The sequence below is a fragment of the Catharus ustulatus genome, chromosome 20, assembly GCF_009819885.2.
Source record: "Catharus ustulatus isolate bCatUst1 chromosome 20, bCatUst1.pri.v2, whole genome shotgun sequence".
Lineage (NCBI taxonomy): Eukaryota > Metazoa > Chordata > Aves > Passeriformes > Turdidae > Catharus > Catharus ustulatus.
The window spans coordinates 6,386,632-6,412,252 of NC_046240.1; the positions used below are offsets into that span (position 1 = coordinate 6,386,632).

General features: G+C 40.4%; 1 protein-coding gene across 12 annotated transcripts in view; it reads right to left on the reverse strand.

Annotated features, from left to right (window-relative positions):
* Positions 1-25,621, reverse strand: part of SPAG9 (sperm associated antigen 9) — a 61,682-nt gene that overhangs the window by 29,563 nt on the left and 6,498 nt on the right. For 6 of the 12 annotated variants that reach the window (XM_033076848.2, XM_033076847.2, XM_033076852.2 and 3 more), the window contains exons 3-5: positions 15,014-15,084; positions 6,854-6,948; positions 2,207-2,360 (exon numbers count right to left, since the gene is read on the reverse strand). In XM_033076848.2, coding sequence (XP_032932739.1) covers positions 2,207-2,360; positions 6,854-6,948; positions 15,014-15,084 — 320 coding nt within the window. Of the gene's footprint in view, positions 1-2,206; positions 2,361-6,016; positions 6,446-6,853; positions 6,949-15,013; positions 15,085-25,621 lie in introns of those variants that run through there. The other 6 variants (XM_033076855.2, XM_033076856.2, XM_033076853.2 and 3 more) reach the window with 5 other exon arrangements.

The following is a 25,621-nucleotide window of genomic DNA, read 5'->3' on the forward strand; positions in this document are numbered from 1 at the left end:
CCAAGGGCATCCAGAGCTCACACAAGTGAGGAATAAAACCTCAGCAGAGCTGCTGGCTCTGTTTAAACATTTCTACATCTTTGTATTCCAAGAGCATCCACTAACTGATGCAGCACAAACTGATCACTGACTTTCACACACAAAGCTCAAGGAAAATTGCTTGACAGCACAAAAAAAAAAAGCAGGGAATAGAATAGTTCTTTCCCTAAGGGAATTTCAAATCACCCCATCTATTTTACATTTCTGACTTTATTATCTATGGTATTTTTTTAGCTTACCCTTGGAAAGCACAAAGATTAAACTATTATGAATGTTGGTTCTAGAACTAAAGAAAAGCAAAAGCAATTTCACTAAGTGACACTGAATTAATCAGAATATTTCGAAGCCTAAATATTTGAAAGTCAGTACTGTGTTGACTTAGCAAAATTGGCTATTTTTTGGTCATGTTGCCAAAAGACTCTTCCTGAAATAAAAGAAAAAAATAGTTTAAAAATGCAATCATTATATCTGAAGGAGCAACTCATCTGCAATGCTGTGCAGGGATGAGTAGAAAAGAATGACTGGTACATAATTGTGTATCATCTTACAATTACATCTAGCAATGTCACTATTGCACAAGCTACAGAATTCTCAGATTTTTTCATCTCTGCCACCTCCTCTTTGTGATACTTTTGGAGGAAACACTGACCACTAATCAAAGGTTCAGGCATGAATGGAAAACAGATACTACAAAGTAGCAGAATCTTGTTTGTGCCCTGCACAGGATGTTAAAAATATTCAGAAGAAAAGTATTAGAGAAAAAAGTTTCAAATGCTGGTTTTGACTTCAATATATTCAAACAGGTTCTGACTTCAACATTATTCAACAGGTTCACTTCAGAAGTACTTGGCATTCACACATACAAAGTAAATATGTTGCTTTGGACTCAGTGAACTTATTCTGAATAAACAGATTTGCATAACTACAGTTTGTGCTATTTTTGAGAGTTCTGCTTTTAGCAGTGCATTATTTTTATAAGAATTATACCAAGAAGCCTATTTTGACAATATGGATTAACCAATTTTCTGAGGAGAAAGATGGAATCACAAGGTTCCCTTTCCACCTCATCTCCACCTACTCCTAGTCATAACTTGTATTTATTGTACATAAGTTATATTTCAGTCAGCTTTCCTAAAATCTGCCCATTCAGTGATGTTAATAACATAAGACAAAGGGAATTGGACATATTCAAGATCCAACCTCCTGACTGGCATCCTTTTTAAGTGCCAAATTTTTAGAAGCAAACACACACTGTCACGTTGATAGCCCTATAATTAACCACTGCTTACTCTTCCCATTATCTCCTTATGACCTCTATGATAAGTAAATGGATTCCTATTACCCCCACACAGTTCTTGTAGTTCTGATCAGTTAATATTCCCCTCTAGACAGGTATTAAGTTCACTTAAGAGGAAACTCTTCTCAGCTGTATGCCTTTCCAGAAATAACAGCACATCCACAGGCTTCCAAAAAACCTCATCAAGAAATACATCTTGGAGGATTTACACATTCTGGAGTTCTTCACCCTGCAGATCCTCCTCCTGCTGTGCTGTGACTGCACCCTAGACTGCCAGACTCACACTCCAACCCCGCTGCACCCATTCCTCCACTCCTGCAGATTGTTTTATTCCACCCTCTCACAGTTGGAACACAGAACAATTGCAGGAATTATAGCCAAGCTACAACTAAGGGAAGTCATGATCACAGACTGATTTAGGACAGTGAGGTCATTCTCAGCTCTGTGTCTACCTGCACCACACACCTGGTAGTGGGCAGAGGCTGTATGAAGAGCACTACCATGTAGTAACCAAAGTTTTCCTTCTAAAGCAGCATTAATAAAACAAATTAGACTGTTCCCACTATCTAGTGTGGGGAAACAAGTTAGGACCTTTGGAAAGAGTCCTTAGTCAGAAAGAAAAGACCCACTGTTGAGAATAAGAGAACTAAACTGTTATTATCACCCATTTGGAAAATGCCCCCAAAACTTGGTTCCTTGTACTAGGAAAGTTCCCTCAAAGCTCACTGGAATAAGCAACACACTCGGCTTACACAGAGATATTTTAGGGATCTACCTCCTCTCTTTCAATTTAGTTTGGTTTTTTTTCCATTCTCCAAAAGACCTACCAGCTGTTATGGGAGTTTTTCCTGGCACCCAGGCTGTGCTCACCTTGAGGCTGGTGTGAGAGCGTGGCTGGCTCAGCTCGTGGAATTTCCAGTGCTCTGCTGCAGGTGTTTCTGCCGCGTCCTTCTGAGCCTCGGGCGTGAGGAGAGCATCTCCTGCAGGTAATGGGAAGATGCCCAGGGATATTGGACGCTCCTTCCTGTTGGAAAGACAGGCAGGGTTCATCAGCCATCTCACATGTGCCACAGTTTGTTTTCCTGCAGGCCTCTGAAATCAGCAGGGAAGTGGAGAAGTTCCAGGTTCAAACATCCATTAAATGCACAGTGCAGCACTCCCAGACTGTGCCACAGCACCCAATAATTCCTCATTTCACAATTGCCAAGTCAATTCCATGGCTTTAAATAGCAGTTATTGATTTACACTGCAGCTAATCTGTAGCAAACAAAAGTTTTACAGAAATGAAACACCAACAGAAACATAAAACAAAAACGTTTCCTAACTTCAGATTGAAAATAGTTTTCAGCAGCCACCACTGAAAATACTATTCTGTACCTTTTTCTCCAAGATATAAGCACATAATTTCTACAACAGCTAAATCATCAACTGAAGCATTTGCAAAATTGTAAACAGTAAGCCTCTTCTCAAATCATTGGGTATTTTATTCCTGAAGATCACAGAAATTACAAGGATTTGTGTAAGAGAAAAGAACTGGGTCAGGGAATTACCAATGCTACAACTGGCTCAACTAAAAATTGTGTAGTTTTACCCAAGATCAGTTCAACACTCTACTTCACCCTAAAGCAGCACAAAAGCTTGTGCCAGCAAAGCAAATTATTTCATCCCAAATTTTCACTTCTTCACTCTTTCTACGTCCCTATGGCAAATCGCATTTGGCAATTCCAAAGGTTTATGTAGTAACCCTCAAAAGAAACACAAAATCCCCAGGTCAGTAGCGTGCTAAGTGAACAAAAGGATTCATTCTTCCTGCTTCATTTGTCTCTGCTAGCAAGAGACAAAACCATTGTGTGCAATGCCATTCATAGGATGCTGTGGCCAGCCCCGAAAAGGAAAAATATCAGCCAGGCCTAGAACTGAGATAAGCAAAGTGTTTGTTCAGGCAGAACAATGTAATGCAGAAAAAAGTGATTGTAATCAACTAGCACAGCTTTAAGTATAGTAGAGGTAGAAGATAAAAGTGTGCAGAAGTGATGGCATAGTTTTCACATTTTAGCATTATAAAAAGTCAAGTCACAACCACACGTGCTTTCTTTCACAAGGCCCTTCACAAATTAAATATAACCTAGGCAGAATTAGTATCTGCATACAAAATACATGCAAATAAATATATGGCAGGGAATGCTGAAAAGCAAAAGCTAAGCATTTTTGGACATATTTTTGATTTTGTTTATTTGAAGAAAAGTTAGTGAAGAAAGGATTTTACTTAGCAATTAATCAGTAAACTCTAGTTGGAAAATTTTACAGTGTCAAAATCACAATGTTCAAACAGCAAACAATTCTAATTGGCATGGACCTTCTTTAGTCCAGGTGTACAAAGATGCTCCTTTTCACAAGGGTAATTGCATCTAACTCTCACATTGGAGCTATGTTGGCCTTTCAGAAAAATTATTCCAAATTAAGTCATGAATTGTGAAGTAGTTTAGCACAACAAAGCAGGCAGCAAAGTGAGAAAAGCAAAATCAGTCTGGGTTACAAAACTCAAAACAACAGATAATGTTCCAGCATCTGCAACTGCTGGAATGAGAAAGCCCACAGTGGATTCCAAGGATTCCCACTATTGTAACAGGTCCTGCTTTGCTTTAGATTTCCCACAACTCTCAGGCATGTGGGGAACAAAAGACAAGCACAGAAGCTGAGATTATGTCAAAAGAGGGCTGAGACCATTTCATTGGATAAGAAGTGCAGGAACAAAAAGGAGGAAGAAAAGCTGCCCTTCAGTGGCTGCTAGGGCTGCACTATGGGGCCAGCACATTTCCTTACTGCAGGACATGCCACAAAGCTGATCTGCTTTGCAGTCCTCAAAGGAGAGAATATTAAATGGGCACCAACACAGTTCATATGTGGTATCGCTATTTTTTCCAGATTAGTTTGAAAGAAATTTTATAACAAACACATTTTGATGTGTTAGAACAGAGGTCAGGTGCATTGGCATGCTGTACAGTAAATGAAGTTTGCAAAAGAGACTAATTTTGGAAATTCATCTTATTATGTGACTGTCTGCATTAAAAGAAGTGATCCAATTCGACTGAAGCAATTTCAATTTATTTCACTGCTTGTTGAGTAGAAAGCAAAGAACCTCTTCTGCTTCCCCAGTGCCCAAAAATACCTGAAAATGCCACAGTGAGCAGAATATTTTAAAAGCCTAAACTAATATTCTGAAGTGATGCACTGAAGCATTTACAGGAACCTTTAGGAACTTTTAGATACTCAGTTCTAAAATCTGACTAGTGTTAAAAAAAACCCCAATTCTTCTACAGTTAGATTCCTTCATCCTATATTTTTATCTCTTTTTAAAAATGAATAAAGACTCAGAAAGCGAATTCTAATTTATGATTCCTAAAGCAAATCAGAAAGGCAGGAAAAAGCATAGCTTCCCCAAACCCCTCAAATCCATTAAGTACTCCAGGGGAGAAAAAGAAAAAAAAAAAATAGAAATCTACTTCTTAAACCATCTGACTGGTTACTGAATATGAGGTTTTGTTTTGGTTTTGATTTGTTTTAGAGCTGGGAAATATTTGTTCTGGGTTTGTGTTTCCCCTCCTTTTAAACAAACACAGCCTTCCTAACTAGCTGAATCAACAGAGTCTGACTTTGAATTTATTTTATTTCTTCATATTTAAATATTCATTCAAGTTTTTTATCAGTTACTGGTATAAATTGGTATTTCTTTCATCTATTGATTTGCTTTAACCTTTGTAACAACACTTCTGTGCTCACAGCCCCAAGTTAAAAGCACAGTACCATACAAAGTCTACATGCACCAAGAATTAAGGAGGAAAGTCATACAGCTGTTCAGAGAACACTTATTTCCTGCGTTTTTCCCATTTAAATTAAATATACTATTAAATTTATAACCACAAGTGAAACATGTCAAGTTTTCAGACCAAAAAGCTGCCTTTTAAAACTTTTCCAGCTGTTTTCCATCTGTAATTACAGTATTAAAACACAGCAAGACTACTTTTAGCCACAATATTCTAATGCATTTGTGTCTGCTACTGCTCCAGGCACGTAGGACAAACCTGGGGGGGAGGGACTGGGGACAGACAGCTGGCAACTTGCCATACAAGTACAGAAACAGGGGAGAGGGGAACATTTGGCTGAACAATAGTGAATAGGCTTTAAGAACTCTAATGCTTAAATAATGAAAGATTTTTTTCCCCCGAACCAACCAATAATCAGATTTTTGGAAAATAACATGATCGACTAATTACCGTGGTTTTAACATCAATTAACTGATCTTACATAAGCCTTTTGGTTAAAACAGGTGCAGGTTAATAGTACAAAGCCTCAGGCTGCATACATTTACGCTACACAAGATCAGCCAAGCACCTGACAATACACTGAACGTGAGCTTTATCTGACATTAACACTGCAGCTTTTGCAGCAGGTTACAATGAACTGATGTTGAGAGCTTTGCACAGAAGGGATACATAAATGACCTTAAATAAAAGGCAATGAAAAAACAGATTGTATCTCTGTACAATCATAGACACATTCACAACAAAACCTGACATTTATATGTAATTTATTTCTCGAATTAATCCGTTTGAAAAAGCGGAACAGAAAGCAGAGGAGCAGCGAGAGCACACGAAGAGGGGGTTCAGTGGTTCAGAGTACCTGAGGATCCTTGGGAGGTTCTGTGTCAAGGCTGGCACCCCAGTGGAAATGGAAAAGTGCACGAGCAGCAGAACAGAGAGCGACACCAGGATGGCTGAGTTAATGACCACCGCCCCGCCAACGAAGCCAAACACAAACAGCAGCATGCAGCCCGGATTCATGGCGCTGCGCTGGCATGGTGGAACGCCGACTCCGAGAAGGCTACGCAGGGGCCAAGGGGGGATCTTTGTAGGCAAAGTCTGTCATTCAGCCGCCACCACAAAAACAATGCCATCAGCAGCAGCGGCAGCAGCGCGTTCCACTCTTCTGCAGCAGCTCCAAAGCAATGACATCACCGCCCTCCTCCCCCTGCCGCTCCTCACAGCGGCGATGCAGTAGCGCAGAGGCTCAGCCAGCCCCAGAGTGCTTCTCCCTCCTTGCACGCAGGGTTCAGAGGTTCCAAAGCTCCCAAATCTGCATAATCTATTCCCAGCGAGCCCTGAGGAGCAGCGGTTTCCAGGCACGCACCTGCACTGCTCCGCGCACAAAGGCGCGGCCACGCCGTGCCGGGACAGCCGCTGACATTCTCCTGCCTGCCCCAACACAAACACCCCCAAAAAGCTGAAATGGTTTAAGGTTCATTAATGTAGGAAGTAGATCTCAACGCTTAGCAGCACAACAGTAAAAGCCTCTTTCTACGGATTTCTACGCTGTTCTTTTACCGCAATCTAATCATGCAACAAATCTTTCTGATTCAGCCGAACCGTTGTTGTAGGATTAAAGAACAAAGTCTTGCAAACACAAATGAATGGAATTTTTTTTTCTCATTTCAGGGTGAGAGAGCAATAAATAGCTTACCTAATTCTACTGTGTGTTGTGGATTCTAGCTGATCACCCCCTGTTAGCTGATGAAGTTTGGTTCTTTCCAAGTGCTCCATATAATTGTGTATCATCTGTTTAAAAGGACAGAAACAGCAACAAATTTTTAGTAACATTTACTCTTACTACAACTGCATAGTTCTTGACCAATATATTCTCCCCCTGTAATGTTACATAGTAAAAGCATTTAGAGGCATTAAGGAAACAAAGAAAGAAGCAAAATTATACAGTGTGTAAAACCACAAACCAGAAGAGAAGTCCATAATAAATTAAAAATACTGGAGAACTTCCTTGTACATTCATGCACAGGAAACACCCTAAGGGTAAAGAAAGTGCATGCAATATTTCAAACAGGAGTTTGGAAAAGAAGTGCCATGTTCAAATCAGTTTTGGAGTCTGAGACCTCTATGTCCAGCAGATAACAGCATTTTTTACATGATACATAACAGGCACTACAGGCCTAATTGCAAAGTACAGTGAAGGTCAGACAATATGCCCCTCAAATATTAAACACTGAATCCACAGGCTAATAATGAGATTATTTCTGTAGGCAGAAATATGAAGTCCCCATTTCTTCTAAAGTACAAATAAGATTTCTATATTTTCTACAAGGGAAATTTGGTTTTAAATTATCTAGACTGACATCTCATTAAAAGGACAGAGGGGTTGTGGATTTTTAGCACTCAAGACGAGCTCTGCTCTCTCTCTCTCTCACAAGAGACAAGTACAGACCAACATGGCATTCCTGCAGTCATGATTTATTTAGAGCCCCTACTGCCACAGCCAAAGGATGCTGCTCTCAGCAGTAACTGATCCAGGACATGCATGGGGAGAAGGACCAGGTATCACTGCATCCTTCCAAGGCTTCATTTGGACACACATCCCTGAACTTGAAACTGGGAAAGCCTGAGGAAAAGCCTATGTGCAATTTGGTATTATTAGCATTTCCAGCATTCATGTTCACAGATGAACAGGGCTCTAGGAACAATAAAAGAGGAAAAATCACAGATGTACTGAAGATGAATTTAATGTACTTTTTTTTTCCTGAGACATATTCAGGTCATATCTTAACAGCTTCCTCTAGGAAAAAAAAAACCCAAACAACTATTCTTTAAAACTAATTTCTTTGCTATTCTACTCAGAGTATACAAACACTTCAGAATAGTGATATTACCAAGCATTTGTACAACCAGTTTATATAATCTTTTCTTTTAGGGACAGCTGCACACATGACTACTGAACTCAGCAGGACCTGGAAACCTACATTTATGTGTTACTCTCAAGACAGCTTTCATGTATCTGAGTGTGACCTTCAGATGCCACCAACCTCAGCTAGTGCCATCTTCTCAAATGCTGCTTGCCAGCATTAGCCACATAGGAATAAATATTCTTAGTTTCAAACAAACCAGTTTAAGACATCCTGACTGATGGATATTCTACAAAACAGTAACTTATGTTAAGTGCTGGTTACACAGAGATGTTGGTTTTACCAGCATTCACCTGAACTAATAAATATAATTCAGACCAGAACAAAATATCATGCTATTTTCAGAGAAACATTATATAATATACTTGGACTGCTGTCAAAAGCTTACAACACTTATCCTCCAACAAAACGCAGTGTTGCACCAGGCCATCCCATTTGTTTTCTGATTTTTTAATGCTTGCTCACACAGAGGCAAACAAAAGGACTGAAAGCTCCACCTTCAACTATCCACATTTGTTTTTTTCCATTTTAACCAAGCAGCCAGAACTAGGTATTCTAATTGTTCCTTTACATAGTTTTATAAAAATGTATTATAATGCAGACAGATTAGAAATTCCAAGGGGGGTGGTTGGGGTCATACCCCAAGAGTGCATGACTTTAAAATTAGACCATTAGACCATTCTGTATCCTGTTCATGCATTCCCTTTTCATGGGAGGAAGGTATTTCTGACCTGCCTACTAACATTCCCATTTGCAGCACACCATTTGGTTTCTTAAAGTCAAATTTTAAATAGAACAACTATTGTGTTTTCAGCCAGTGAACAGAAGATGAGTGTCTAGTACCTCTCCAGGGAACTGCTAACACATGGGAAGAGAGAACAGGGTCAGGAAAACCCACAGAACTTTCATGTTTTGCAAAGGACATGGTTTTAACCTACTCTCTTCCCTCCTCTCAGTCTGTTCTTTTGTTTACTGCAATGTCTCATCACATTTATTACCCACAGAGGCTGGAGGGCAGGTCAATTTAAAGGACTGTTCAGTTCATATTGCTCTGCAGCTGAAAATGATGCTGAAAATAAAATAAGCAAATCTGTAGATCACATACTTCAGCACAATACATATAAGCTATAGGAACCCAAAAACAAAATGAAAAACAAAATGTGCAGGGCTGCATGACAGTTTAAGATCAATAGAATCATAAGGTTCCATGTGCATGTGCAGTTCAGCACAGCAATTTCTCCAAAGATCCAGGCTATTTGTGCCTGTGGTGTCAAAAAAAATCTCAACATTGGTACCACCATGTAAAGGCCACTCTCTGCCCCAACCCAGGGATCCAAGGATAAAAGCTGACAATACTGGAATAGCATTCACAAAGAAATGAGTTCCTCACCCTCCCTCCCCATGGGATGGGAGTTCCACAGCTGGTGCTGCAGAGTTGTAAGAAATGGTATCTGAATTCCCAACTTCCACAAACTTAATTTGATGGGTGAAGTAATAAATACTGCAGCTTCTTGGGAAGCAAGCCCACTCTAACTGCTCATTTGAAGACTCGCTCCAAAACCACTGGGATTTGAACCAGATGACATTCAAAAATCCTTTTAATCTAAGTGACCCTCAAGCCTTGGAATATCCATGAAGTGCCACTCTGATCCAAAAAACATGTAATGAATTAATGCACTAGAATTCTGAGGACCCAAAATCTGATTACAAGTTCTGCTGTTTTGAGATTATTCAGCTGTTGAAATAAAAAGGTTTTAATACTACTGACTTAAAAATAGACCTAAATGGATTGATTTGCTCTCCACTCAGCACAATTTTTACTGAAGTTATGCTGGAGGACAGATGATAAATAATTGACTATGTCTACCCATCTTCTCTTCAATACAAGCTGCAGTTAACATTTAATCATCCATAACCTTTCACTATGGACAATTTGCTCTGCTGCCCATGAAGTCTAAGTATTTTGAATGCAACCAGCTGTTCCAAGGACACATATCACACACACAGAGAGCACTTCAGCATTGTTGTAATTAAACACATTGCTCAATTACCATTAGCTGAAGGGATTAAAGATAAACTCAGAACTTGGAAGAATTACCTTAGTTAACAGCATTTCACAGTTTAGGTGTTAATGATTTTAAGGCACATGTACAAACCAGCTACAAGACACTTTTGAACACATTACAGCATGAACATGAAATCCATTCCCTTTGAATGCAATGTCTTTCCACCTTATAAAAACACTCAGATTGGTTTCCTCGTATGGCAGGTGACAAGTTTTACAACTGCAGAAGTGTTACAAGGTTTTTCTACCTCTTGAACTTCAGCACTCAGTAAAAGACAATTAACACCCTGGCACTTATTTCATTTCTACCCTTACAAATACAACCACTCCCAGTGTACACAAGCCTGGCACTTGTCACAAACAAATGTGGATATGCCATGCTGGGGATATTGTTACCTGCACCTTTGCCTTAACCAGGCTGAGAGCATCTCCTTTATACCTTCCTTGCTCTTTCACTCCTCCTTCCTTTCTGTGTCACTGCTTTAGTTCCCCCAGACAGGTTTCAGTAATTCTTTGGCTGTCAGACCAGGCTCAGTGCTGCAGCCCTCGCTGCTTATCCTGCAGATCCAATCAGGCTGGGCACAAGCAGCTCCTCCCTTTGGGAATGTGCACCCAGCTGTGTGTATATAGATCTTTCTCTGTCCCACATAATCTAGATTTATTGAGGTAATAGATATTTCTACAATCTCCTTGATTCAGTATCAAAGTTCTAAACATACTTCCATGTAAGTACTTTTTTTCCTTCCAGGGTTTGTGGTGAGTTTCTCACCCAAGTAAAAACACCAATCCCACTGGAGAGCTTGATGCATCTTTATCCACACACAAGACAGTGATGCTGGCAGACACATTAGTATGTAAGGATGTTAAATCCAGGTTTTATAGATCAAGCTGTTAATGCTCAGCATAAGGCTTTAGAAAAACTATTTGCTTGAACTGATATCCACAGTCTAATCTCACAGACAATGTGACAGCTGTCCATGCTTAGTTACAATTGTGCATAGACACCTCAACCAGCCTTCTCTTCCTGTTCCCTGGCCAGGGACTTGCTGAGGATATGTTGATCCTAATGAACCTGACAAAGTCCATTCCCAATGCCAGAGCCAGGCTCACTGTTCTGTCACGTTGTATCAGTGCAGAACACTGAGAAACTTCCATGGCCCAATTATGCTTCATTAAACTAAGCCGATATTCTGTGTCAGGGAAAGAGATCGAACCACCTCAGCCTGGTGTTTCCCAAAGGAGAGAGAATAACTTCCTTGAGTAGAGAAAAAAGAGGTTTATTTTGGAAACCTGTGCAGAGAGAGGCCACAGGTATCAGTCAATTCTCCAGCAAATCTCAAGTATTGCTTTACCTCAGTTTTCCAACTGAGTAATACACATAATGCCTCAGCCAAGCCCTTAAAAAGCCAGAGTCATAGTTATGAAGTTATGCCCTTTAACTCTGCAGAAAAACAAAGAAAGATCCTTTACTTCCTACTCAGCAGGCAAAAGCACACTGAATGGCTTGCTCTGAGAGGCACCAGCAGCAATGCATCATCTCAGCAGCAAAGGCAAAAAAGCCCTCACAGGTACAAAGAACAGACAGGCCTGCTTTTATCCAAGCACAAAAACAAGCCAGATTCTATTAAACAGAACAGTATTTGAGACACAAGAGGCAACTAACAGAATTCTTTTCTAAGTCAGAGCAAAGACTTTAAGACTTTTGTGCCAGACTGCTGTCAACCATTCTGCTTTCCAGCACACTGCCCTTGGCACTCATTGCTTCCTGCATCTGGTCCTCTACAGTCAGAAGATGGAAACAAGACTTTGCATAGTTATGTTCCAGAAGTTCCACCTCAGGAACTCCAGCACACTGCTTTGTCACATGATCAGCACAAGATCAAAACCCACTGCAAGCACAGCAAAGACAAGGAACAGAGCACAGAAGTCAGAACATGTTCAGGCTGCTCCATCATCCATTCTGTTCTGACCAAACATTTTATCCCTTCACTGCCTGCTACACCCCACCTTCCAATCTGCCATCCCAACTGCTCAGGTTCTCACACCCTAATCCATTTAGAACCAAGCCACTTAGCCCAAGTACAGTCTTAGTGGGAAGGAGGCTTAATGGGATATCCTGCACTCAGAGCAGGCAGCCCAACTCCCTCTCCAGAGGGCAGCAAGGCAGACACTGATTGACCAGCAGGATGATGGAGGGTAAAACCTGTCCCCAGAGCTGTCCCCTGCCAGGGCAGCCCTGGTGATGGAGGGTAAAACCTGTCCCCAGAGCTGTCCCCTGCCAGGGCAGCCCTGGTGATTGAGGGTAAAACCTGTCCCCAGGCTGTCCCCTGCCAGGGCAGCCCTACTCTCTGCAGCTGCACACACCTCTCTGTTGGGCAGGATAGTGCTGGAACTGCAATGCAGACCCTGCCTCTGGCAGGCTGAGCTCCAAGAACTCCCAGCCCTCAGCACAACACACACTGCAGAGAGGGATTGATTCAGCTCTCTGCTTCACATCCCTGGGAGAACTCAGGGCAACTCAGTTTCAGCAGGGCTTGGTCCATTGGGACTGAAAATGGGTGACATTCCCTGGGGTGCTGAGCCAGTATCTTTGCTGGGCACTGAACTCCAGCAAAGGCAGCCACAGACAGGGAGGGAGGGTTGAAGGGTGGGTAATGTGAGGGACATGGATACAGAAACTCAGTCAAGAGTCAGAAGAGAAAAACATTCAATTCTGAAATATTCATCAGTGAAATAAAGAATAAGAGGGAGTGAGAGGTGGAAGGAAACAAATAATGAAGAGAGAAGAGAGAAAAATTGCTAGAAATTAAGATTGCACAAAATTGCAGTCACATTGCATCTTTAACATGACATCTGTCAAAGTAAGCATCTTAGAGTTAAATTTAAAAAAATAAAAATCTTTCTGAATGCTCTGTTCATTATTTGGTCAATTGAAGAAAAACAATTGCCATTTCAGTAAGCACCAAAGATGGATCACTTGTAAAGACAACAGTGGAGGCAGAAGGAAGGAAATATCCCTTCCTAGTAAAACACGGAAGAAAAAAGTTTAAGAACCAAGTATTTGATAGAAATATTTGAGCTAATAAACTGCTAAATCTAAATGATGAAAGTTGGATATCTGCCAAAATATCTTGCATTAAAAGAAAAACGTTACTACACAGACCTAAAGTGTTAGGATTTGCTGGGAGAAAGGGAAGCAGGAAATCACAAAGGGAACGGGAAGTTGGGCATTATTATCAGCCAGTCCTTTCCAGTTCCCAAGGATTTCCACCCCTGAGTCTCAAACATGCACCAGATACAGCACTAAAATGTTGAGATGTTCTATTCTTTAAGGAGGTGCATCTTTGCAAGATTCACTATAGTCTGGTAAACCAAAAAAAAAAAAAACCCCAAAAAATCAAGGAAGCAATCATACTGAAAGGAGAAGTACAGAAAACAGGAGCTCTGATTTTAGGAGAACAGAGATACCATGGTGCACTACAAATTATTTCTGTATGAAGAAAGGACAGTCACCCCAGTAATAGGAAAACCCAAGGAAACATCTCTCCCTACACCAAAGAAAGTGAATTTAAGATGTGAAAGCATTTAATAAATTGGAATCTAACCAGCAGAGGCTGTTGTCCATTTTGGAGCAAAACCTATGTAAAAAGATATTCAGAACATGTGATTAGCATTTCATTGACTTAATGGCACCCAATACATTTAATCTTGAACTCCATGAACAGGATTCAATCAAAATCTGCCAGTTCTGTTGTGACAGAACCCACAGATCCTAACTGCAATAACCAGAACTCTGCAAGCACCCAATACTCTGAAGTACTTCCAGATCAAAAGGATGCCAGACCTCAATGGGCAGCACTAAGATTTGTCACTTCTCATTCTATTTAGATCTCCAGTTTTCAACAGATGTGCCATTCTAAAGCAACTATCTAGTAACAAATGGGATTTCAGTAAATAAATGAGTATTTTTAAGAGCTTCAGAAGTCTTGTCACACAAGTGCTACAGACTGGTCATGGTTCCAATTCACTTTTCAGCTGCTGCCAGGATACAACACTTAAAGTTGCTGGAAGTATTTAAGATAACTAAATCTGACATCTGTATCTGCTTCTCCTTTCCCCACATGGGTCTTTTGGGAGCAGTGAGCATGGCATTGCTCTCTCTGGTAGCAAGGATCTAAAACCAGCTCTCTGACCTTCCAAAGGCAAAGCAAGGAGAGCAAGGAGAACTGTGCTCAAGTGGGACTCCAGATTAACCAGAATAATTCAAAGGACCTAGTGACTTCCCCACCAAAATATGATATGACTTAGGCACAACCTGCTACTGAAAACTGAAGCACTGCAAGTCCTGTTTTTATGTTTTGTACACAACTTAAACATTGTGGTTCTTATTTATTTAAATTAACAAATTCAAACTTGTTCCATCTTCATCAACAAATCCCATTTTCAATAGCTATCAATAAGGTATGCAAGGGAACTCTTTCAATCACAAATTCCAGTAGGCCAGGTTTTGAAAGCAATTGTTCCTTCAATGGTACAAATAAAACCAACACAGAAAATTGACAAAAAGAGTATGAAAATGTGATTTCATTTGTATTTCTTTGAAGTTTATTAGAAGAACAAATTACTTTTTAAAATTTCTCAATATCTGACCAAACCATAAAAATGACAGATGTGTAATCAAACACTGAGAAACAGAATAGACATTTAGATGTAAATGAAGAAAACTACATCACCAAATGAAGTCTGGTTACAACTCAGTGTACAAACCAAAATATTCAATAATTTTCCCAATTGCTCAAAACACAAGGTTTTCCACAGATCTACATTTTTACAGATACCCCAAAATCATTTTGGTGTAACAGCCTACCTCTGTATGTCTTGAATGAAGTGCATTGTATTCCTTCTTGAGTTCTGCCTCCCGCTCCTCAAGTCTGCTAACTGAAAAAAAAAAAAGGGAATTAAAACTAAATTCATAGTTGTAGTAAGTGAGACTGACTTGCCATGGACTAAGCAAGCAGATCAGAGTATTCCTAGTAGTGAACAGCACAAAGCAGGATAAAAAGTATGTCAGTGTTTGTGTTTTTAAGCTCTTACCACTGAGCTTTCTAAGTACATCAACAGCAGCACAATCTTGCAATTTGCATTCCCCTGAAGAGCCCAGGCCCTATTTTCCCCTGCTGATTGCTAGGCCAGTAAGAGGGGATTTTTCTGTTCAAGGCCAGCTTACTGCTCACCCCAATCCAGATTGTTTCACATGGAAACTGCAGGAAGAGGCAGAGGCCAAGTCACTCAATCCCAGATGAAGCCACGGGCTCCAGCTAAGGGCCTACATCAGATCCCTAAACACATTCACACCATTTCCAGAGGTGTTTAACCAGGACAAACATAGGCAAGGTTCAAACCCTATGTGTACAGAAATTAAGGTTTCTGCTGGCATTCAATCACACTTCACTGAGCATTAAGGCAATGAAGAGAAAACATTTGAATACTTCTGTAGGTATTGCAAGAAACTAAAAACACATTGAGTAGATTTAGCAGAACTTTAGACAGTAAGCTCTTATAAGAGGGAGAAGAAACAAACTGAGCAGCTCAGCTCATCTGTGTGTGCTGTGAAACTGAGTTGGAACAAACTGTGATATCCCAATGTAATTAATTTGCAGAAAAACTACCAAAATTCAGAACCTTCTACACAGAACTTACTGCATTAATCAAACACAAAACATTTTTGCTGCTTAGATGTGAATTCCATCTTTTTATTCAGGTATTTCTGAACACAATATTTATGTGACATAGGCATGTGTATCAAATTGTGTAACTGAGCTTATATACACTTGCCCAGGTTTAGATATCCCTGAGAAAGTTCAAATTCATAGTTCCACATTTCCAGAGAGTCACTGCCAGACACACACTATCTGAAGACAAATGCCAAGATCTTTGCATATTTTCATGTTGCCAACTGGGTCTCCTGAAAATTAATTCCCAATATACCATTTATTTTTGATCTATGTATCTGTATTTTGGCACAGCATTTTATCATAAGTATGCTTTAATGGAAAAAAGTCTTTGCCTGAGTCAAATGCTGGAACCAAAATAGGTAACTGCCTACTCAAATCTGTATAAACATTCTGGACTCCTATCTAATGTTGCTCTTACGAGAACATTAAGTTCCTTGACACAACCTTTTGCAGTCCACCTATAAATATCTGGCCAAAATATTACATCAAATATTTATAACAGATCGAATGTTTCCATTTCTGCCCTGTTATCAAATGGAACAGAAGCTCTTTGGATCAAATAGCAGCAGGGGAGCCACAAGTATCTATAACACAACAGGGAAAAATGTACTTTGCAGCACAATGCATGCATCTAAAAATACATATTTATGTGATGCAGAACACTATGGAATGGAAGAGTTCAGTTTATTGTTTTGAGGCACAAGGTGCTTTAAGTCTCCTTGTACACTTGAAGTGCAGTTTTATGGAAGCCTTTGGTAAGAGACTACAGAAACAAGAGTCAGAACTTACAATTAACAAAGCTGTGATGTGACAGACCATATTTCATCCACTATCTTTGCCTGACTGACATCCTAGTCATGAGTTATGAGATGTCAGAAGCTGCCCATCAGAGACACTCAGCAGCTGCCACGTGAGCACACCATGCCTGGGCTGTACACACACCACAGCTCCCAGAGCATCTCCCTCATAACCTTTCCACTGTGCTAAACCTGCTTTGGGAAAACAGGAGAGCACAAAATGCAGACTGCATGACTGATGGGCCCCGTGTTTGCTGAGCCCAGCTCCCTCTCCAGCAAAGTGTCCAAGGAGCCTCCCTGCTGCTTTGTGCTGGGTGGTGAAGTCATGGCTCAATTCAGCTTTGCCCAGAGCTCCCACACAAAGCTGGGTGATGCACCCAACACTGTTCAGTGAGTTTGTGTCTAGGGATGAATTCTGCAAGTGGATTCTGAGAAAGTACTCAACAGTACATTTAATAAAAGTTAACACCACATCAGTGTTGCCAACACCCTTCTATGCAGCTGCCCAAAACCAGCCTTCAGCAAATCCACAAAATCATTTCCCACTGTTATGGATACAACACACTCTTGCAAGAGGGTTGAGGTTCCATAAAGAAGCACACCACTTTTTCCATCTGTGAAGAAAGGAATTAAAATGTTTTAAAACTTTAATGGCCCAGTTATAATAAATAGTTCATTGAAATGTACATAGCTAGTGTTGCTGCATAGTCAAGGGGGATATCTCCATTAGATCTGACCACTGTTTTCATTAGGTACAAAGGTTAAAATGATTAAAGGCCCAGGAGATGATATAACTGACACTAAGCACCTTCTTCTGGCAGTCATTTCCAGCTGTGCAGTACATGACACTCCTAGAGCTGGAAGTTTGTCAGAAGAGGATGGGCACTAAGTTACATGTCCTCAACAGACACCACATCAGCAGTCCTCAGAACTGGATTTTCCAATACCAGCAGGATGAGCCACAGCACACCAGAAATTTATTCTACCCAAAATATGCCTCCCATCAAGATAAGATCTTGCCAACACAACTAACAGAACACACTTTCTTTTTCCAATTAAACACTGTGCAAGAGACCACCTATTCCCTGAGGATCAGAGGTCACCACTGACTTGAACACAGTCAGAAGAATTTAAAGGAACATTCCCATCAGCAGTAAGGGGAAACTAAATAGGAGAGCAAAATGTCTTTCACTGGCACCCAGAAACACATTTTAAACTGACTTGCCATCAGTTCCATTTTAATACACCAGCATACAAAAGAGTGGAAGTCTGGCCTGGTAACACCCAAGAGGAATAGAGCTGAGTGTTGGCACTGCCTGCCACATGCTGGGCCTGCCAAGTGCCAAGCAGACATAGTTCCTATCAGTCTGACTTAAGTAACAATACAAAAAGTTCCTCTGATATTTCTGTCTCAGACCTTTTTCCACTAAGATATCAAATTCTTATGGGTGGATGAAAAAATTAGTTTCATTATATATATACTAAAAGCAAAAGTATCCATTGTCTCTGTTGCAATGTGTCTTCACAAAGCCTTGTTACATCAAGGAAGACCTTACATTGCAAGATTACATTGTTTAAGATAATACATGTGCAAAATTAACATGCAACAAAAAAGTTGCATCACTCACTCTTATAAGCATATGTGGAAAAAATAGGAAGACTCAAGCATCATAAGTATGAGCATAAAATGCAAATATTCTGGTGCTTTTAGGGTGATGAGAAGGCATCCCCCTGGAACATGACCACAAACTCAAACTCAAGGCCTAGTGCAAACTTCTCACTGTCAATGTTCTAACACCTTTAATGACCTGAGGTACCAATCTTGATCAAAGTTCTCTCACAGAAAACTGATTAAGCCTAAAAATGGGAGATTAAATATAACAGTAAACTAGAGAAACTGGAGTGTCTGTCTGCTGACAGCATTATGAGGAATTAGGCAGCCAAGCTGCCCACCCTGCCTGTTCAAAAGTCAGAGCTTACCTCCCAAGTCTGATGGCTTTTACCAAGTTTGGAACACCCTTCATCTGTATGTTGTCCTCTGCCTCAAACTCCTGATAAGCCTGAGGGGGAGAAAGAGAAACAGACCTGCTAGAATGGCAAATCCAACCAGTGTGATGCCTTCAAGAGGAATTACAAGTTCCTCCTACACAAGCCAGGACAGAGATCCAGCTCATTAAGGAGCCTTTCCTGGCACCAGGACTGTCTGAAGGCTCTCCTTGAACAGCTTTCATCCAGCTCTATTCTTTAATGCAGGTCCCACACCAAAGTTAAGATGTAGATTCAGAAGGACCTTGTGACCTCCAAGTAGTTGCCAAAGAGCACACACATCACTCGTGGACTGAAAAGAGGACTGAGCTATCAGACAAGTGTTTAACCTGGAAGTGGCAAGACCTGCAAATCAAACCAGCACAGAAAACTGATTTGTAAAACAAGTGAAAAAAATCAACCACTTGACAAGACCAACATTTTCAAATGGCTCTTACACTGAACTACAGGTCTAGATCTCAGTTTAGTAAGTAGGGTACCTGAAATTATGAAGATAATTTAGCTGTCAAGAATGCTGTGTTGATAGCAAACATCAACACATGCAGCAGCAATGGTCTTACCCCTGACACTCCTGGACTGTTCAAATTTGCACTATGGCTCAGGCACACAAAATCCCTGCAATTTGTTACCAAAAGCCCAACACAAAACTTTAAAAAAACCAAACTCTTCAAACATTCTGCTATAACATTTAATATAAAGACAACCACATAGCAGGACATCCCTCACATAGGATGAAACTCAAACAACCAAGAATATATACAAGAAACTTCTACAGAAAATCAAGCCAAAAATCCAACTTCTTGCCCAGTCTCTGTACAAGAAGTGTTTCACTGAGAAAACTTTTGACTGGTTGCTTTGCAAACAGTGGGATGCTCCATTTATACACTTGGCTATTGAAGCAAGTCCCTGTCTGAGAAAATCCACATGAAGTCAGTGTGGACACAAAAGCTTCAGCAGACTGGATTTGTTTTAAAAGCCAGAAAAAACTCAAGAATGTAAGATTCTGATAGACATTTTAAGTCATTTTCTTAATTACTGCAATATTTTGAGCAACAGAATCACTGTAACAACCAAACTCCAGCACATAAACTACAATACAAAAACACACACGAGCAGTTAATTATACACCAGTGGATTTCAAGCTCTTCTCACCACTTTTGTATATTAACAGCTAAGCTTAAAGCAGGCCAACCACTGTTCTAATTTCCTGCTCCATTTTATTTTAGCCTTGAGTGCTGTAGCTTGGCTTGGTGCCTGCTCTGGAGCCATCTGTACCCCCTGCTCCATCTAGTGGGCTGCTAGCTCCCAAAAGCACACAGACAGCAGCTCTTTGGGAGCAGCACTGGGCAGCCAGGAAAGGCACAGGCAGGAGGAAAGCCTCCCTTTCCAGCACACCCTGATAGTCACACTTCTTACAGAAGGATTTTTCAGATGTAGTGACTGATACCTGAGGCACAGTGGAGCAAAGGGCAGGGGGAATCTGCCTGGTAAACAAACCTGAGATAAGGATGGACATTATCAGAGATAAGGAACACCTACACTGAGAACACACCAGCAAACAGCTCAGTTCCACATCTGCTAATCAAGAAATACAAGAACTCAAGCCATTCTGTTCCTCCTTTGCTGGAAATCAGATTAGTTCTGCTGCTGTCAGTCTGAGAAAATAAAGCAGGAACAAGCCAGACCCCCACTGAACAAACCTGAACTTTACAACTTCTCTCCAGGATCTATTGAAAAGCTTTCCTGTATTCCTTGAGATAAACAGCAGTTGAGCCATCCCTAGAAGCAGCATTTACTGACAGAGCTGTTTCACACCAGTTTAGTTATTCACATCACCATCTGTGCAGATACACCAATCAAACCTCAAAACAATTTTCTGGGAAGTTCCTGTTTCTGTTAAACTTCACAGCTGAAAGTTCACATCAGAGTCTCTCTGTTAACTACAGATCCACATGAGCTGCATGATATCCCATGTGCAGAGATATCTCAGATACAGGATGCCTTCAGATTACCCATGGGTGGCTGTCTGCCTGGGTGTACATTACAGCAGTGCTGGTGTCCTGAGAGCTCAGAGGAAAATCAAATATCAAATAACATTGGCAGAACATCTGCAACAAAACCTGCCCTTGCATTTTCTCTTCAAGCCAATGGAAGCAGTGGGTCTGTTTAGCTTCTGAGGAAAACAAATGTTTTTAGGTCAGCTTGCAAAGTGCTTGTCTCATATCCCAAATAAAACCTTCAGCAAGCAATAGTTGCATGGTGTCACCTGACATGGGAAATACCATCAGCTGTGTCACAACATTTACAGCTCCAAAACCCAGGAGCTGTTTCTTGGGATTATACTTGTTTGGGGTTTTTTGTTTGTTTTGTTGGGTTTCTTTTACAAATGCAGCTTTCCCCAAATGTAATATATGTTGTGCCCAACGCTCAGGTTGGATAAACTCAGGCATGTAGATATAGCTGTTGTCTTGTCAAATTGAGTTTATCTTGTTATCTAGTTTAGCACTAGGCAGATCCAGAAAAGCAGCCAAAGCTCTCAACTCCCACAGCCTACCACCTCCATCAGAAAGCACTTCAGTCATGCAGACATTGCGCTTTTCAGATCCTCTAATAAATAAGTTACTCCAAGAATGATTCCTCCAGAAAGCTTATGCCAAAGCTCTTCCATTCCTGGAGTGAGTCAAAATACACCAGACATTTTTTACTGCCAAAATTTTAATTAACTTATGGTCTGTAATACATAAAGAAAACTGACATTCCCAGAAAGAGAGGCAAGGAAGGAAACTAAAATAAACCTCTGTAGCCCCCCGCAGAAGTCAGTGGAACATCCCGTGAGCTCTGAGAAGATCTTATCCCCTCCTGTAACTGGAAACTGAACACTATCCCAGCAGTATCATGTGCCTTCACAGAGCACTGCAGGACAAATGAGCTGTGTATTGCTATTAAAAGTTTTTAACAGCCTTCCATTTTCCAGGTCCAGGATTGACATTTCAAACATTTCAATGCTTCAAACAAATGACAAGTAGAACTATGGGTCTCACAACAGCAAAGATTTGAAATAATGTGGAAGTCTATTTTAAAGTTCTTGTAAGAAATATTTAACTTGATATCAAAGATTGGCATTGGCCTCAGATACACCAGTGCAGAACAGAAGAATGTTATTTACTGAACACATAGCATCATTGTATTCACAGGTGCCCTCTGCTGCTGAGAAGGAAAAAATGACATGAATTCTAGATAAGTCATAAACCCAAAAATAGACATTTGCCAACACTCAGTAAAGTTTACTATACACCCACAGCAAGAACTTCTAAAAACTCTGCCTGTACCAACATCATTCCTACACAAATCCCCAGGAACTTTGTGCTATTTAACTTATTTGACCTTCCACACAGCACAGACCCCAAGAGCACAGGCACTGCCTTCCCCCCTCTCTGTGCAGGTACTGCTGAGAGCCAGGCCACACAAGGGACAGGGAAAGTTACAGCCAAGAGCAGCAGTGCAAAATGAGATGAAAAGCTGGATCACAAGCCAAGGAGCTTCAGCAGTGCTGCACATTCCTGCACTCAAACAGAAGCTGCAAATCCTTACGCCTCTGCTCTCCTTTAAGCAGCTGTAAAATTGAATTAATTATCCCAGGGAGTCACATATTACACCATTTTTTGGCAACAAACTCAACTTAGGCAACTACCACAGCCCATCAACTACCAGGACTGAGTGCTGCACACCATGCAGGAGTGGAAACTCCAGTGCATCTGCTCCCACCACTGGGATTTCATCATCTGCTGGGCTCAGTCCTCCCAGCAGTGTCTTGCTGTCATCTCCCCTTCCTTCCAAATCCTCCTAAGAAAGGATTGAGCACTTCAAGGTGGTTCACTCATCTGCCAGCAACTGTTTCAATTTCTGCTGTGGGGAAAAGAAGCCAGTGAACCACAGGAATGCAGCAACTGGTTGGCACAAAATAACCTCCTGATTTCACTTCTGTAATTTCAAACAGCAGCTTTATTCCAACTTAACTGGTTGAATACATGGCTATGGATGCAAACCCACAGGATAAATTTAAGTGTAAAGAAATACTTTTTTATTCTTTTGATTTAGTATAACAATCACTTAGACTGCACAAACAAGCACTTAAAATTCAGGACATAACTTCTTGAGCAATTTTAACTGGCACACAGGTTTAAGCACATCCAATCAAGCTGAACTCAACCATGTAACTTAAGAGCTGCCCCAGCTGACAAGTCTTCACTAAATTATCAGCACTGACAGTGCTCAAGAGAATGAGTCAAAACTTTTTAACAGACAAAACTTGTTCTCACAGGCTTTGTTTCTTGAAGGAAAAGCACACAGAGCACAGGCAGCCTACAAGAAGCAAAAAGTCTTGTAGGTAAAGTGTGACACAGAACCACGTTTTACCTGTTTTTCATTCTAATTTATTACTCCTGTCACAAACTGATGTTGTGATCTCACTCTGCACTCCAAAGTCAGGTTTTATTTGTTTACTTGCTCTGTGCCAGACATTTGCAACTCCCATTACCAGTGATAACACTGCCACTGTTTTGAATGTTGACGTGGCAACACAGTTGGCAATCCCAAAGCCTAATTTAGATGCACAGGCAGTACTATAGGAAGTAGAAGAGAAAAAGAAATATAGCTAAAAGACTTGGAGCTAAATTAAAGTGACACATGGGTGACTGGGATTGTACAACATGCCAATTGCCTGGTCTATAAAACAAAAAACAATGCAGTAAGGTTAAGCTGCTTCACAAATATAGACACTTGTATGGTTTTCATACCTCAGAAATTTAGAGCACTAAAAGAAAACCAGTTCACTTGCATAATATTAATTAGATGTTCAACAAATGTGCTTATGTCCCTTTGATCTTGCTCTGCATCAGCAGCATGTCAAATCTTCCCAGCAGCCTTTCATGTTGTCCCAGACAGCTTATCAAAGCCAAGCATAAGCAAACTCCATCTTTAACCCAGCCCAATTGTTTCTCCAAATATACAATTTTTCCACCATAGAAGATTTTTCTCTAATAAAAAGATTTTTTTTCTCCAACAAATGCATTTTGGAACTATCTAAAAGTCATTGTTCTATTACTAGAGCTTTAGGTAGTTATGATAACTTTAATGTTTTTAGCAATATTACCTCTTACAAAAAAAGGTAGCAACCCTCAGTGCTTCTACTGGAACAACTGAGTTTCTAAGGCAAATATTTTCATTATTATCATATATATACATACATATACACACAAGATACAAATAAAACTTTAAAATCATACATATATTTGAAGGCTTCAAAGCAAAAATAGAATTTCATGCCAACAGAATCATACAGCAATATAAAATGGTGCTCACAATATATGGTAAATGTAATTTCTGCTAGAGAAGCTCCAGGTATGCTGCCACATACATTGCCAGAAATGCAACTGATTTTTCTTTGTCCTTTGGACTGCACTAACAGAATAAACCATGGCCTACAGATAGGCTGCAAACTTGATCCATAATCTTGTCAGGGAGCAGGGTCTCCCATGAACAAGCTGGGCTGTGTGTTTAGAGCTCAGGCCTTCTAGAAACAGTGTCTTTGTTAGCAAAACAGACCACTTAACTCCTACTACCATGTTTTCTTTTCCCCTCCAGTGAGGCTCTTAAATACACACACAACTCCATTTCACAGGAACCACAGGGTTTCTGGTACAAGTCTCTGCAATTATCCATTTTAGCCTGACTTCATCTGCAAAGAGACAATCCTAGAAAATAATCACCCTGGTCTTCAGTAGGAAAGATTGCCTGAAGTGTTCCTCCACCCCTGCCTGTAGAGAATCTGGGAATATTTGAACAGTGCAGATGAAGCAGGTGATGCCTCCAAGATTTGCCAACACCATTCTGAACTGTCCAAATTTCAGACAAATTCTGCCCTAGATGCCACCTACATTCATCTTAACACTCTCAGACCAATACTCCTGCCCTGCTACAGACTCAGTCATGTCACTGAAAATTAAACTTCACAGAAGCACTGTTAGAGTTTCATCTAGAAAAGAGCTGTAACTTGCTGTGTTAGGGGCAGGAAATGTGGCTGGGCAGAAATAAAGGAAGAAAGAAGAGGGAAAAGGGGTTATTTTGATGACTGGTACTGCTTTTAGAAACTGGTCATCTCTCAGCCTTGTCACAGTCTCACTTTACATTCCTGCAGGGCCCAGCAATAAAAGCTGTATATTAACTGATGAGCACACCAGTCTCACATCAACAGAAGGTGGTTTAAAGCTCAAAGTAGAAAAGTAGAAAAACAGATAATGAAATTTCATTCAATGACTGTGTGGTTGGATAAGAAGCAGCCCAGCAGAATGTCTAAACTACAATATATGTAACTTCAAGCGTTTCAAGACAACTGATAACTCATCTTTTTCCAAAGCTTCCAGAATTTTTTTTTTTAATTACACAGAACATCTCTAAAAAGGAAAGTGCTCTCCCTAAACTTTTCTATAAAAACGAAATGTCTCAGAAATAAATAATTCAGCAAAAATTATATAAAAGTTAATGAGAATCACCATCAATCCTGTTCTCATCCCAGCTGTGCTTCTAAACCTGAAGATTACCTTTATTTTAGCATAGACAGCTGTTTAATAGGAAGAAAACAGCTGATTTTATCATCACTAGCAAGGAAGTAATCTAAGCATCTCCTGAAAAAGTCGCTAAATGTGAAAACAGCACTGTCCAAAAGGCAAACAATACAAGCAGGACACCAGAAGAATCAGATTACAAGTCACAAGCTCGTATCTGATTTGTTTGCCTAAATTCAAAAGAAAACAGACTTGCACAAGTGTTAAACCCAGTTATCTAAGTACAGGAATCAGAGGGCACAGATATTTAGCATAAGTGTTATCACTTCACAGA